The following is a 16,924-nucleotide window of genomic DNA, read 5'->3' on the forward strand; positions in this document are numbered from 1 at the left end:
TGTATGATTTACAAGGTACACAGCCTCGTGACGCTTTGCACTCATTTTAAATTGCAAGTGACGAAACAAGAAATTCAACTTTCACACTGTTTAACTATATACTGTATAAAAGCGCAATGAGTACAGATTCGAGCCGGCCGAAGTGGCCGAGCGGTTCTGGGCGCTACAGTCTGGAACCGCGTGACCGCTACGCTCGCAGGTTCAAATCCTGCCTCGGGCATGGATGTGTGTGATGTCTTTATGTTAGTTAGGTTTAAGTAGTTCTAAGTTCTAGGGGACTTATGACCACAGCAGTTGAGTCCCATAGTGCTCAGAGCCATTTGAACCATTTAGTACAGATTCGAGACCAATATCAGAGATTTCGCTGCGGAGTTTACATTTAAAACTATGGCGCACACTTTCTTGTGGAACAGACTGTGTCAATGTGGCTATAACTCTTTTCTCACTAGTGAGTACTTGTAAGCCATGACTTCTGTGCCTTTTGTTTTCAGTCACCGCAACTGTGATTGTAGCTCACGCAAATTGCTATTAGATGCAACGTGTAGAGGACCTGTTATGACTGTCACATGCATTTATCCTAGCAGACGACAGGAACCTTAGCAATAGTAAGATTCTAGTCACTACCGATGTATGTAAAGCTCTGTAATCATCTTTGGCTCTACCAGTAGACAGCCGGCCGAAGTGGCCTAGCGGTTCTAGGCGCTTCAGTCTGGAACCACGCGACCGCTACGGTCGCAGGTTCGAATCCTGCCTCGGGCATGGATGTGTGTGACGTCCTTAGGTTGGTTAGGTGTAAGTAGTTCTAAGTTCTAGGGGACTGATGACGTCAGAAGTTAAGTCCCATAGTGCTCAGAGCCATTTGAACCATTTCCTTCGTTTTTCATACAATACTTAGTACGAGGGTGAGTCAAATGAAAACCTTACATTTTTTTAAAAATATTGTTTATTGTGCAGAAGTGGTACAAAGCTGTATCACTTTTCAACATCATCTCCCCCACGCTCAATGCAAGTCCTCCAGCGCTTACAAAGTGCATTAATTCCTTTAGAAAAAAATTCTTATGGTAGTCCGCGCAACCACTCACGCACCGCGTGGCGTAGCTCTCCATCAGAACGGAACGTCTTTCCTCCCATTGCGTCTCTGAACGGTCCAAACATTTGGAAGCCAATTGGGGCAAGGTCTGGTGAGTATGGTGGATGAGGAAGACACTCAAAATGCAGGTCTGTGATTGTACGGGCAGTGTGGGGCCTTGCATTGCCATGTTCGAAAAGGACACCTGCTGACAGCAATCCACATCACTTTGATTTGATTGCAGGCCGCAGATGATTTTTTTAGGAGATCTGTGTATGATGCACTGGTGACAGTGGTCCCTCTAGGCATGTAATGCGCCAAAATGACGCCTTTTTCGTCTCAGAAGAGAGTCAGCATAACCTTCCCTGCTGATGGTTCTGTTCGAAATTTCTTTGGTTTTGGTGATGAGGAATGGCGCCATTCCTTGCTCGCTCTCTTCGTTTCCGGTTGGCGGAAGTGAACCCAGGTTTCGTCCCCAGTAACGATTCTTGCAAGGAAGCCATCACCTTCTCGTTAAAAGCGGCGAAGAAGCTCTTCACAAGCATCAACACGACGTTCTCTCATTTCAGGAGTCAGCTGCCGTGGCACCCCTCTTGCAGACACTTTGTGAAACTGGAGCACATCGTGCACAATGTGGTGTGCTGACCCGTGACTAATCTGTAAACATGCTGCAACGTCATTCAGTGTCACTCGCCGGTTTTCCTTCACTATGGTTTCAACTGCTGCAATGTTCTGTGGAGTCACAACTCGTTGTGTCTGACCTGGACGAGGAGCATCTTCCACCGAAGTCACACCGTTTGCGAACTTTCTACTCCATTCGTAGATTTGCTGCTGTGAGAAACATGCATCACCGTACTGAACCTTCATTCGTCGATGAATTTCAATAGGTTTCACACCTTCACTACGCAAAAACCGAATAACAGAACTCTGTTGTTTCCTGGTGCACTTAGCAAGTGGGGAGGCCATCTTTATGCTGATAGTGCGACGGTATGTGTGTATCAGCACTATGCTGCCACCTACAGGGGCCATTCTTCGCGTTGTTTGTAGCACGCTTACCAACTTACAGGATAACGACGCGAAATTTCGATTTGTTATTACAAATTTAAGGTTTTAATCTGACTCACCCTCGTATTGCCATATACCTCAACGATGGCGTGTGGAGAGTGTTTTGGCAGAATATTAAATGCTTCGGGCCTTTTCTCTGGGAGTCGACGTTGTGAGAAGCGCCTTCCGTGAGCGTTTAAGCTCAAAAGGGATAAATCTGTTTTCGGCAAACACTATAAAACAACATGATCACCATTAATTTTGCTTTTGCATGGCCAGTGTTTCGCCTTCCCGTTGAAGGCCGGCGATGGTGAATTACAGGCTTTGGCACCTCGCACTGTATCATTTGCGACTGGGGAAAAAGGGCGCTAACGTAGTTTGGATGACGTGACGTGCGCCTGAGGGGTCGGCCGGGAACATTAGCGTTGCTCCTTTGAGACTATTTCACCCGCTCTGCTACAAGGCAGTTTTAATACTCTCACCCGCCGCCGGTTGCTCGTGGCTGGCGAAGAGCTGCGCAATTTCATATCGTTCGGGAATATAAGTGGCGTGATCACTAGTTCGTATACAAGTGATTTCCGACCAAATTCCCAAAGTGGCTCCCTCGAACCACTTTCGAGACAGGTATTAATAACTTCAGTACGTCGAGCAGCCGCTGGAGATAGCATCGCCAGTCCGTCGCCGGATACGGTCTGGCCACGAGTGCTTGGGGCGGGAAGGCGTCGCTAGGCAACAGGTACGCTGTTGCTACGACTACGCTCTCCAGATGACTCTCTCTTCTACCACTAGTTAGCTGCTAGCGTATACTGCGATGTTGACATCATCGGCCCACTCTCGACATCGGAAGGCTACAGTTATTGCCTCACGGTGATTGACAGATTTACTAGGTGGCCTGAGGCATTTCCAATGAAGGACACCACTGCAGAAACTATAGCTCAAGCATTTTTTCGTGGTTGGATTGCCCGGTTTGGAGTTCAACTGAGAATTACAACTGATCAAGGACGACAAAGCATTGGCTGCGTTATTTGGTACGAAACGCATACGCACCACGGCATACCACCCCGCGTCCCGCATTTCTGGACGCAACACACACCACAGCTACCACTGAACACAAACCGGAGAAGACAGGAGAAGCTACAAGATGTGTTCCTGTACCCCATGAACACCACAACGCTCAGCGAACACCAGTCACTGCAACACCAAGACCGACGTCGAGGACTGCTACACCACTGCCTGACACAACCACTGACACACGTGACGCACCGCCCGGTTTCAAGAAAGAAGTAGTTACAAGAGCTGGACGGCGTGTGAAATTTAATCTGCGGTATCGTTAGCATTAAAGGGGGGAGTCATGTAGTGACCTATCTCTGACAATCGATCCCTACAAGTGTACAGTGCTTCATAAGCATTCCGTGAAGTGATATAGTTATTCTTGGACTTAGCTTTCGTTAGTTATTCCGTGCTGTTCATGTCTACACAATTCATTCATGTGTGTAGTGTTAAGTTATTGCTAAATATATGTGGGAATAAAAGAATTGTTTTCTCCAACAGCCACAAGTAGAAATTAACCGATGAAAAAATAAATAAATAAATAAAAAGATCCGTAATTTTTTTCTTTTATTACAAGGCCATTTCCTCGCCCTCTTTGGGGTTGTCCGAGCCGCGTTTGCGAGTTGTGTAAGACTAACATTACATGTAGTAGCAAGCAGTGTGGTGGTTAACTCTTCAAGGAATCTACGATCTCGGAATTTAAGCAGTACACGAAACCGTAATGCACAACGCCTCTATTGTAATGTTTTCCACTGGAGTTGCATAAGCACTACAATGGCACATTTGCACTACTATAGGAACTCGTGGTGAAACGCGCTGCCCTTCTTCGGATGTTCTCCATTTTCTCTCTCGGTCCTAGGAGGAAAGGATTTGAAACTGACGAGTGGTACTTAAGTATACATAGGACGAGATATTTTTTTTAAGTTACCGCCTTCGTGGGTGGATTGTTCTTTCTGACGCTCCTCCCAATGCCTGACGCAATCGCTGTTCTGAGTTACAACCTGCTCATATGTACACTACTGGCCATTAAAATTGCTACACCACGAAGATGATGTGCTACAGACGCAAAATTTAACCGAAAGGAAGAAGATGATGTGATATGCAAATGATTAGCTTTTCAGAGCATTCACCAAGGTTGGCGCCGGTGGCGACACCTAGAACGTACTGACATGAGGAAAGTTTCCAACCGATTTCTCATACACAAACAGCAGTTAACTGGCGTTGCCTGGTGAAGCGTTGTTCTGATGCCTCGTTTAAGGAGGAGAAATGCGTACCATCACGTTTCCGACTTTGATAAAGGTCGGATTGTAGCCTATCGCGATTGCGGTTTATCGTATCGCGACATTGCTACTCGCGTTGGTCGAGATCCAATGACTGTTAGCAGAATATGGAATAGGTGGGTTCAGGAGGGTAATACGGAACGCCGTGCTCGATCCCAACGGCCTCGTATCACTAGCAGTCGAGATGAGAGGCATCTTATCCGCATGGCTGTAACGGATCGTGCAGCCACGTCTCGATCCCTGAGTCAACAGATGGGGACGACTGCAAGACAACAACCATCTGCACGAACAGTTCGATGACGTTTGCAGCAGCATGGACTATCAGCTCGGAGACCATGGCTGCGGTTACGCTTGACGCTGCATCACAGACAGGGGCGCCTGCGATGGTGTACTCAACGACGAACCTGGGTGCACGAATGGCTAAACGTCATCTTTTCGGATGAATCCAGGTTCTGTTTACAGCAGCATGATGGTCGCTTCCGTATTTGGCGGTATCGTGGTGAACGCACATTGGAAGGGTGTATTCGCGATCGTCATACTGGCGTATCACCAGGCGTGATGGTATGGGGTCCCATTGGTTACACGTCTCGGTCACCTCTTGTTCGCATTGACGGTACTTCGAACAGTGGACTTTACATTTCAGATGTGTTAGGACCCGTGCCTCTACCCTTCATTCGATCCCTGCGAAACCCTACATTTCAGCAGGATAATGCACGACTGCGTGTTGCAGGTCCTGTACGGGCCTTTCTGGATACAGAAAATTTTAGGCTGCTTCCCTGGCCAGCACATTCTTCAGATCTCTCACCAAGTGAAAACGTCTGGTCAATGGTGGCCGAGCAAGTGGCTCGTCACAATACGCCAGTCAGTACTCTTGATGAACTGGGGTATCGTGTTGAAGCTGCATGATCAGCTGTACCTGTACACGCCATCCAAGCTCTGTTTGACACAATGCCCAGGCGTATCAAGGCCGTTATTACGGCCAGGGGTGGTTGCTCTGGGTACTGATTTCTCAGGATCTGTGCTCCCAAATCGCGTGAAAATGTAATCACATGTCAGTTCTAGTATAATATATTTGTCCAATGAATACCCGTTTATCATCTGCATTTCTTCTTGGTGTAGAATGGGATGGAAATCGGTAGATGTGATATACATCTACAGGCAAATAAGTGATTACAATTTCAGAAAAGCTGAATGATTTATTTCAGAGAAAGAGCTCCACCGATTCAGACAGCCAATAAAGAGCTGGTCCTCCTGCGACCATTATGAAAGCTGTTACATGGCTTGTCATTGATTGATAGAGTTGCTGGATGGGCTCGTGTGGGATGTCGTGCCAAATTCTGTGCAATTGGCACGTTAGATCGTCAAAATCCCAATCTTGTTGGAGGACCCTACCCACAATGCTCCAAACGTTATCAACTGGGAAGCGATCCCGCGACCTTGCTGACCGAGACAGGCTTTGGCAAGCACTCAGAAAAGGAGCAGAAACTCTCGCCGTGTGCGGACGAGCATTATCTTGCTGAAGTGTAAGCCCAGGATGGCTTCCCATGAAGGGCAACAAAACGGGGTGCAGAATATCGACAAAGTAGTGCTGTGTTGTAAGGGTGTCGCGGATGACAAAGGTTCCTGCTATCAAAAAAATGGTAGCCTAGACCATGACTCCCGGTTGTCAGATGGCGGGCGATAGTCAGGTTGGTATCCCACCAAGTCCGGCACATCTCCAGACACGTCTTCGGCTTGGAATCTCATTGACTGGTGTAGAATTGTAAAGTTCCGCTTCGAACTGGGCTCCGATTCGAGAGGCGGCAGTGCCGAAATGTATCGAGCGCCTTGTGTTTAGGAATACGGCATCAACTTGGGCCTCGGAACGTACAGTGTGTGAACTTTGAGATGGCAGACCTCTCCCTAGTCCTGAATCGGTAGAAGTCGGTACACGTCGGGAGGCTTCGGTAGGCACGCAGTTTCGACTGCTGCCAACATTACGTAGCTCACTGTGTTGTACAAGGTAGCCATTGTCGTCTGCTTCGTAATTATCTTGCGCTGTACTGTTCCGCGTGTTTTTATTGTGCAGTTGTGCTAAACATTATCAAAATGAGTGAAGAGGCAGTTGCTGGTCCATCTGCTGTACGCCCGTGCTTCGCAACGCGAGAAATCTCGGAAAGTTGTTGACTGATTGATTTTAAAATTTTGGCACAACGTTTTTTAGGAATACGCCCGTGGTTTTATATACGTTTTTTTAACACGTTTGCGAAACGTGTTGCGGACAGTGTTAGTAGTGAAGAAATAATAGAACAAAACGTCATGCCTGACGCGGCACTTTTTCACGCATCTCGATGTTTACCACGTCGTATCTCCTGAATTATATGTCGTAAAGAGACATAAATTTGCCGGCGCATTTACTGATATATGTGGATACTGTATGCGAAATATGTTGCGATTAGATTTAATAGTAACGAAATAATACACCAAAACGTCATGCCTACTGCGGCAGATTTACGGTATGTACTGAGCAAATGTAGTAAGGCACAACCTTTTTTCCTTTTATTATTTTGTGGGGGGTGTCAGCGAGAAAAATTTTCGTAAAAGTTTGAAATTGTATGTAACGTTTGTTGCTAGTCGCGAAGTGCTCTCACTCTCAAATAGGGTGAGCATAAATCTGGGTATTTTCCTGCGGTGGCATCTCATTGTTTATGACGTCATATCTCCTCAAGAATGTGTCTTATTTCTTTTTTTTTTTTTCGGCTAGGAACCTTCGTGGGCGTACGGAGAACAGATCACCAAAATTTGATCGCAATCGGACGAATGGTTTGGGAACGCACAGAGACCAGACATACATCCATTCATTTTTATATATAGAAATTGACGGTTACGTTATACTATATGGCCTGTTTAAGTATATTTAAATTTTATAATTACTAGTTTAACATTGCGGGGAATGAAATAAAAAATTGCGAACAGTGTGAATCGAACCTGGGCCTGCTGCATGATAAGCCCATACCTAATCAATTGCGCTACGCATGTCAGAGTAACTATACTCTTGAAACATTGTCCATTACTCTTTTCAGGCGTTCGGAGAACAACTCACTAAAGTTTCATTGCAATCGGATGAATGGTTTGTGAGCGCATAGTAGACAAACATAGATACATTCATTTTTATAAATATGGATTTTAATGTACATGACAATTTCAGTTTCGTTTACGAACAACATCTAAAACGAGTTTTACTTGCAAGCCTTTCGTCTGCTTTCGTGTAAGTATGACGCGCAATTTGTAGTGCCAGCACTGCAACTGGTTGGCGTGCCTTGTCCCCCCCCCCCCCCCAGGCTTCTCTCCCCTCCCCCCGCCAGCCAATGCTAGCTTCCTCCTCACCCCGCACGCCCCCACAACTCAGCCGTCTTACAGTTAACACACTGTACTGCTTCCTTGGTCACGTAGAGGGCTGGGTTTCAGACGATCACGCCTCAGCGCAGACAGGAAGCGCGCGTCGCGACAGAGGCGGCATCGGTGAGCGTCGCGACGCAGCTGCGGCCGTGTCTCTGGTAGAGCGTAGGCGGGCGCCGTAGCGCGGAGCGTCGCCGGAGACGAGGACGCGTCCTCGAGGGGACGTCCGTGCCCGGAAAGCGCGATGGCCGCCTCTGGGGCCGGGACGTGGCCCAGCCGCCTCCCGGACTCTGGTCGGCAGGCCTTGGCCCTCCCGTGTCTGCCCATCTGTTTCGCTGTCGTCTTCTCTTCTGCTGCCAGCTGCGGCCCTTCCTGAGTAACTCGTGACCCGACTGTCTCGCAAGCAGTCGCACGTCGACAGCGGTAATAAAGTGGTTCTCTCGTCACAGCACAGATATCACTTAAAACGGACAATTTTCGCTACTTGTTCGTAATACCACCAGCTTGATTCGAGTGCAATCTTCATTAAAATACCATGATACTTACGAGCACGCTAGTAACTGTCATCATCTTATACTCTACCTCTACATCTACATTTATACTCCGCAGACCACCCAACGGTGTGTGGCGGAGCGTACTTTACGTACCACTGTCATTACCTCCCTTTGCTGTTCCAGTCGCGAATGGTTCGCGGGAAGAACGACTGTCTGAAAGCCTCCGTGCGCGCTCGAATCTCTCTAATTTTACGTTCGTGATCTCCTCGGGAGGTATAAGTAGGGGGAAGCAATATATTCGATACCTCATCCAGAAACGCACCCTCTCGAAACCTGGACAGCAAGCTACACCGCGACGCAGAGCGCCTCTCTTGCAGAGTTTGCCACTTGAGTTTGCTAAACATCTCCGTAACGCTATCACGCTTACCAAATAGCCGTGTGACGAAACGCACCGCTCTTCTTTGGATCTTCTCTATCTCCTCTGTCAACCCGACCTGGTACGGATCCCACACAGATGAGCAATACTCAAGTATAGGTCGAACGAGTATTTTGTAAGCCACCTCCTTTGTTGATGGACTACATTTTCTAAGGACTCTCCCAATGAATCTCAACCTGGTACCCGCCTTACCAACAATTAATTTTATATGATCATTCTACCTCAAATCGTTCCGCACGCATACTCCCAGATATGTTACAGAAATAACTGCTACCAGTGTTTGTTCCGCTATCATATAATCATACAATAAAGGATCCTTCTTTCTATGTATTCGCAATACATTACACTTGTCTATGTTAAAGGACAGTTGCCACTCCCTGCACCAAGTGCCTATCCGCTGCAGATCTTCCTGCATTTCGCTACAATTTTCTAATGCTGCAACTTCTCTGTATACTACAGCATCATCCGCGAAAAGCCGCATGGGACTTCCGACACTATCTACTAGGTCATTTATATATATTGTGAAAAGCAATGGTCCCATAACGCTCCCCTATGGCACGCCAGAGGTTACTTTAACGTCTGTAGACGTCTCTCCATTGAGAACAACATGCTGTGTTCTGTTTGCTAAAAACTCTTGAATCCAGCCACACGGCTGGTCTGATATTCCGTAGGCTCTTACTTTGTTTATCAGGCGACAGTGCGGAACTGTATCGAACGACTTCCGGAAGTCAAGGAAAATGGCATCTACCTGGGAGCCTGTATCTAATATTTTTTGGGTCTCATGAGCAAATAAAGCGAGTTGGGTCTCACACGATCGCTGTTTCCGGAATTCATGTTGATTCCTACAGAGTAGATTCTGCGTTTCCAGAAACGCCATGAGACGCGAGCAAAATACATGTTCTAAAATTCTACAACAGATCGACGTCAGAGATATAGGTCTATAGTTTTCCGCATCTGCTCGACGACCCTTCTTGAAGACTGGGACTACCTGTGCTCTTTTCCAATCATTTGGAACCTTCCGTTCCTCTAGAGACTTGCTGTACACGGCTGTTAGAAGGTGGGCAAGTTCTTTCGCGTACTCTGTGTAGAATGATTCCAGTTGCTTTTCTATTCTTTGGACACTTATTTCGATGTCAGCCATTTTTTCGTTTGTGGGAGGATTTAGAGAAGGAACTGCAGTGCGGTCCTCCTCTGTGAAACACTTATGCGGCCATCCACGTTACGTCGTGTGCGACTGTACTTGAGCGAAGTACGACTCGAAGTTGCCAGGAAGGCGCGGTGCCACAAGCGGTCCTGGAAGAGAGCGGTTGGCCAAGCGCCGCGCTGTAAAGCAATAGCGAGCTGCCGCACGGCTATCTGAGCAAACAATCTGAGTTCGTGCCGGCGATATTGAATGCGGGCGAGCGCTTAGCGGGCCACGCCGCTCAGCAAGTGGGACGTCATTTGGGACGAGATGCGCGATAAAGGCGCGGCAGCCCGCCAACGACCCCGAATCAACAGGTGAGGCGGCGGGCGCCCGGTGCCAAGTGGCGATAAAGCCGTGCGCAGCTGCGGGCCCGCTCCCCGCTGCCGTCAGTTCGGACTGTGTCAGAGCGTGGAGAGCGCACAGTATTTTACGGTGTCTTTCCCAACATGCAGACTGTATCGAGCGTGTCAGTTATTTTGAACGCGCACTCTAAAGTGGACCACCATAATGGAACAACGTTACCCACCTATTTTTCCGTATTGTAATTTCGCCCTCCTCGCCCCATATGGGCAGAGAATGGACTTCCAGCGATACACCTCTTCACCAAAATGCTTCAAAATGTACAAGAAGACGAAAGAAAGTGGTTAAAAGGTGAAATATTTTACAAACGTTTTAAAAATCTATAAAACGATGGATTTTTAACAATATTTACATACAACTGTTAATTACTTTGGTTTTTTCTTCTTTTTTTAATCAAATCGAAATACTAAACCATCAAGATTAAAAGGAAAAATATTCGAAACAAGTGGCAGAAACGGTGAACTGTAGGGCGCAGTTTTTCTTCGAAAAATTGTCTACAAAATTCAGGTACGTCTTGTAATGGTACTTGAATTACGTAACCATTACGGCACCTCACCTGAACCTCTCGATACCAGCAATATTCTACTGTGTTTCTGTAAAGTAGTTGACATATTTATGAGACAACATTGAGATTTGATTTCATTAATGTAGAGGTACTTTGATACATCGATATGTTTGTATTGCAATGATATTATTCTTATGTGTATTCTTTCTTTTGTCACTATGATCTTTGACGTACTTGTAACTCTGATTTTTGGGCGCGTAAGCGATTATTAGTTAGTTAGAGTGTCCGACCTTGAGAAAGTCAAGTCTTGGACGTCATGTTGGAAAGACGCATAACGTAGTCAGCTTATAAAATGTGAACTTTAACAGTGAGGAAGATGTTTTCAAGTATGTTTTGCATTGTGAAGTGATGTTTTGTGTGTTACGTGATATTGCAGCAAAAGCAATAAAAAAGAAGTGTAACTTAAATTCGGAGTGCTGATTACTTTTTTTACATCACCATTGTGCTAACTTTCAAAGGTTTAATCTTCAAGAATGGTTTGTGAAACACATCTATAAAACTTTTGAATATCGCAGAATAAAACCTAGGCCTCTTTGCATCCGAGCTTTGAATCATCACCACCTACACTTTCGACGATTGAGCCATGATTTTACAACGAGACCAGCGTGGGAAACACGAAAAGATGAGTGCGTAGTTTATTCATTATTACATGAAATGACTTTATTAACTGTGCTCTAATGACTCCTGCCACATAATAACTTTGTTGTTGCCCGAAAATGCAGTATTTAGCAGCGTGAGCAACACCACAATCAATATTAAATTTTGACCTTTGTTGTGGTAGGGTTGTAAGAGTCTTACACTCGAAATCAATATAAAAATGTCGAGTGTTTGATACAAATTCCCGCCAGTCTTCAAAATCGCCATATATTCGATGATGCGGAAAACTATCTGGCACCGAGCGAGGTGGCGCAGTGGTTAGCACACTGGACTCGCATTCGGGAGGACGACGGTTCAGTCCCGCGTCCGGCCATCCTGATTCAGGTTTTCCGTGATTTCCCTAAATCGCTTCAGGCAAATGCTGGGATGGTTTCTTTGAAAGGGCACGGCCGATTTCCTTCCCTAATCCAATGAGACCGATGACCCCGCTGTTTGGTCTCTTCCACCAAATCAACCCAACCCAAGTATCTGGCAACTTTGGATTCAACTGGCAACAGCAGCGCACCGAAGCGACGAATATGAGTTGCGGGGATTCGCAAGTTTGCCAACACTGCCTCCCTCCCGCCCCACCAGCACAGACCCAGAACACTGTGTGGCCTATGATGCATCTTTGCAGTCTACGGGGTCAGTGAACTTAGACTGAAAGTCGTTTTTTGTGTTATGGATAATAGTGCACTATTTTTGTTAGGAGCTAGTTTCGTATTGGAAAAAATAAAAGGTATTCACATGAAGCGGGCTATAAATTGGAAGTAATAGCACATGCAGAAGAACATGGAAACAGAGCAGCTGAGGGCCATTTCGGGCCCCCACCAACATAAAAAACCACTCGTGATTGGCGGCTAGTAAAGAAGAACTAGAAAAAAAAGCCGCGCGGAGTGGCCGCAGGGTAAGAGGCGCCATATCACTAATCGTGCGGCCCCATCCCGCCGGAGGTTCGAGTCCTCCCTCGGACATGGGTGTGTGAGTATTGTCCTTAGCTTTAAGTTAGTTTAAGTAGTGTGTAAGTCTGGGGACCGATGACTTCAGCAGTTTGGTCCCTTAGGAATTCACACACATTTTTTAAAAAGATAAGGAAGACAAAATGTGGAAATAGAGGACTGAGTGCAAAATAACCAAAATCAGAAGATGACGTATTGAAAAGGATGCAAGGACACCGTCAAAATGGCATTGGAATTAATACAGCCAAGCGGGATTTGCCGAGCGGTCTGAGGCGCTGCAGTCATGGACTGTGCGGCTGGTCCCGGCGGAGGTTCGAGTCCTCCCTTCGGCATGGGTGTGTGTGTTTGTCCTTAGGATAATTTAGGTTAAGTAGTGTGTAAGCTTAGGAACTGATGACCTTAGCAGTTAAGTCCCATAAGATTTCACACACATTTGCACATTTTTTTATAGAATTAATACAACAATGATTCATATACACGATCGTAAGCTAGAGGTACAGTGGAACTTAACAGTCTTTAAGGGTGGAGTTGTTTACTGTTACAGGTTTATGAACCGTCATGGCCTTAGCATCCGAACCAAACGCAAAATATCTCAGAAAATGCCACAAGACTATGAAGGGAAAATATTACCTGTCCATCGCTTTATTATTCAACACCAAAAGGAAACCAGTGTGGAATTAACCCAGACAGCGAATATGGACGAAACTCCTCCGACATTTGATGTGCCGAGTAAAAGAACTGTTGCCACGAAAGATGCCAAAACTGTAACTATAAAAGCAAGTGTACATGAAACTATGCACTACACTGCTGTCCTTTAATGTTGTGCTGACAGTGCTAAACTTCCCGAACGAGATTTTCACTCTGCAGCAGTGTGGCCGAGCGGTTCTAGGCGCTACAGTCTGGAACCGTGCGACCGCTACGGTCGCAGGTTCGAATCCTCCCGCAGGCATGGATGTGTGTGATGTCCTTAGGTTAGTTAGGTTTAATTAGTTCTAAGTTCTAGGGGACTGATGACCTCAGAAGTTAAGTCCCATAGTGCTCAGAGCCATTTGAACCATTTCACTCTGCTGCAGAGTGTGCACTGATACGAAACTACTGGCAGACCAAAACTGTGTGCCGGGCCGAGACTCGAACTCGGGACCTTTGTCTTTCGTGGGCAAGCGCTCTAACATCTGAGCTACCCAAGCACGACTCTCGCCCCGTCCTCACAGCTTTGTTTCGGCCAGTACCTCGTCTCCTACCTTCCAAACTTTACAGAAGCTATCCTGCAAACCTTGCAGAACTAGCACTCCTGAAAGAAAGGATATTGCAGAGACATGGCACAGCCACAGCCTGGGCCAAGTTTCCAGAATTCTTAATAAGCCACTGTTTCAGAATTCTCTTGAAATGGCGTCTGCACAACATGTTAGTGAGAAGACATTGTCTAAAGTCTGCTGTGTTTTGGGAAAATAAGCAAATTCTTACATAGCAACAACAGAAATCCAAGTTTTACTCTCTAACAAATGGTTAACCAGGCGAAAATAAATTGCAACTTTCATTGAATTTCAGTGGAATTCTTTCTAGATCATAACCAAAGCAGAGACGACAATAGATCTTTCTGGATGGTCACCATGCCAGTGTGGGCATGGAGGAGCTCCACTTAATATTTACAAAAAATATGAGTGTAGGCTTCAGTTTGGAACGGGGCTTCCCCTCCAGCGCTCGGCATTTCCCCTACGGCGCACTTACCACCTGCCTGCAACCCCCACCACAACTGCTCTGCCCAGGCTTGCCCTGTCGACTGCGCATCTGCCAGCCACCTTATTCTGCACACTCTCTACCTCATACAGTACTCTCAGCTTGCTAATCTTGGCCACAGCCAAAAACGAATGACTGTCAGCCGAATCTGTCTGACCTTTACCGACCTCTACCAATTCAGGAAAAGGGAGCGGTCTGCCAACTTAAAGTTAACACACTGTACTCACGACTTCAGAAATACACGACAAAACACCACCTCCACTCCAGAGGGCACATGACTTCTAATCCCTACAAGTGCTTCAGACCTAGTCCTCGATTTCGCCAAACCCCACACTACTTCCAACCACTCAAAATTAGGGTCGGGACATAAGCATTCTCACTGGCCACTTCCTGCTTCTACTTACAGCGTTTCTGCAAGGTGCTGCCTGCTGGCTAAAACTTTAAGAACTTCTGCTGCTGCAGCCCTCAAGGTGAAATTAAGAGGCTCCATGACACGCTTACAGCGCATGATGTTATACGACCCGAACAATTCGGTTTCAAGGACAAGTTATCTGCCGAACTTCAACTTCTACGGATCACCGAACGGATACAAGAAGGATACAACAAGCAGCACTTCACGATTGGTGTATTCCTTGACGTCAAAAAAGCTTACGATAAGGTGTGGCGGCCCAACCTTATCGTCAAACTGCATCGCATTACCCCTATTGCGGATTGTTACATTGGACTCATAGACAGCTTTCTGCAGGACAGGAAACTGTATGTGCGAGTCGACAATAAAAACTCCGAAGTGACACTGATTTCCGTAGGAATTCCGCAGGGCTCTGTCATTTCGCCTCTGTTTTACGCCTTATGTATAAATGACATCCCAACAGTCCCCCTGGTTACGGCGAGATTTTATGCGGACGATACGGGCTTTCTGACAACTGGACGACACTTGGACCAACTAATCGCTAGGATGCAACGGCAACTTGCTGTAATGGAACGCTGGGCGCTGCAAAATAAGATAACGATCAACCCGACGAAGACGGCAGCCGTTCTGTTCACACGGAGGAAACCAGTTCTGAACGACAGACTCCAAATAGCTGACCAATTTATCCCACGGTCGCCGAGAGTGAAGTATCTCGGTGTCTACCTTGACAAAAAATTACTCTTTACGCAGCATATTGACGACAAGAAGACGGCAGCCCAGAAGATGGCCAGGTCATTGATTCCGTTCCTGAAGAGTAAGGATCTCAACCCTAAGACTAAACTCCAGTTGTATAAGGCAACGGTGGAACCCACAATGTTATATGGCTCCACCTCGTGGGGAACTACGTGCGTCTCCAACTATAACAAACTCCAGGCGCTGCAAAACATTTGCTATCGATAGATCACAGGAACTGCATGGTGGACAAGAAACGTCGACATCCGCACAGCACTCCACGAGACCACTATGCAAGAAAAGGTCCAAGACAAGGCTCTAAGAGTTTTTGACAAAATCGATGCCCTTAGGGACGAAGTTCGACAATTGGAATAGGTAGGAACGGTAAACCCTGCCAAATTGCACAAGTATCGAGTACCGAAGTGTATAACGTGTCACCCCCCCCCCCCCCCCCCCCCTAGGAAATCTGTCATAACACGAGGAAGCAGTCACACATAACAGCCTAGACACGTTTCACCCTCCACAGCAGATAGACATCACCAAAGACAGCAGGCTAAAGGACCCATTGCGTGCCCAAGCCTAATGTGTAATAAATAAAGTGTTTTCCTTTTATCGTTACATCTCATCCTAGAAGAATAAATCATCAAGGATGATCTCTTCAGCGCACACTACACACACACACACACACACACACACATACACACAAAAGATGAAATTACTGTCACTGTAAGCCAGTCATGCAGGCTCCAGCCACAACCCATTTAGGAGGATTAGTCGAAAACTCGGCCCATCAGTTCCATAAAGCCGACCCTATCGTTGGCAATGGCCGAAGGTAAGACATACAGGCAACAGCCAGGGAATGAGATGTTGGAGAGTAGCAGGGAGTAGGAGTGTGGCGCTCTAGTATCCCTTTAGTGACCAAATTATTTCTGGAAGTTGTAGACTTTTTATGAATACTTTATTGGGCTCAGAAACCGTTCATAAAATCGTAGTTTAAATCTTGAAAGTGAGAGTTTAGCCTACGAGTATAAAAAAATTAGTGGCAACTATTGTTCCCATCGAACTCTGGAGTAACCTCACTTGCTAATTTAAAAAATGTATTTCTTTTATTTTTTAGTACAAAAACATGTTAAACATTACATTTATATTTGCATTAGTTCATACTGTCCTTTCAGTTCACTAAGGTGATGTACTATGGAACTTAGAGAAGCATGGTGCCACACACAAAGGTACACGACAGTTGCTACACATTTTTTTTGTTCTCTTTTCTTCGTTCTTGGTGCTACATTGGCGGCATCTTCTGTTTGTTGTACCTTTTGTAGGGAAATGAGTTCCAACTTTCTCCAGACAACTTCATCTGGTACTCCAGACACACCTCTTTTTGGTGTTTGAAAATGAACAGGCCTTCCTCTTCTCTTACGACTTGAGAAGCCAGAGATAAGTTGCCTTGCCAAGTGCAATCTAATTGTTAGCTTGTCTGCTTCTGTCTTCTGTAGCTTCCACATAACGTAGGAATTGACAACTGCCAAACCCACAAGAAAGAAAAACAGTTTGTGCCACCACTTCCATGAACGAGGCCTACAGGATAC

General features: G+C 46.2%; 1 protein-coding gene across 1 annotated transcript in view; it reads right to left on the bottom strand.

Moving 5' to 3' along the window:
- LOC124615612 (protein prickle-like) overlaps window positions 1-8,148 on the bottom strand; it is a 55,762-nt gene extending 47,614 nt beyond the window's left edge. Inside the window, exon 1 of the mRNA XM_047143611.1 lies at window positions 7,852-8,148. Within this exon, the coding sequence (XP_046999567.1) occupies window positions 7,852-8,148 (297 nt within the window). The remainder of the gene's footprint in view (window positions 1-7,851) is intronic.
- Between the last annotated feature and the right edge of the window lie 8,776 nt (window positions 8,149-16,924).

This window comes from Schistocerca americana, chromosome 5 (assembly GCF_021461395.2).
Source record: "Schistocerca americana isolate TAMUIC-IGC-003095 chromosome 5, iqSchAmer2.1, whole genome shotgun sequence".
NCBI lineage: Eukaryota > Metazoa > Arthropoda > Insecta > Orthoptera > Acrididae > Schistocerca > Schistocerca americana.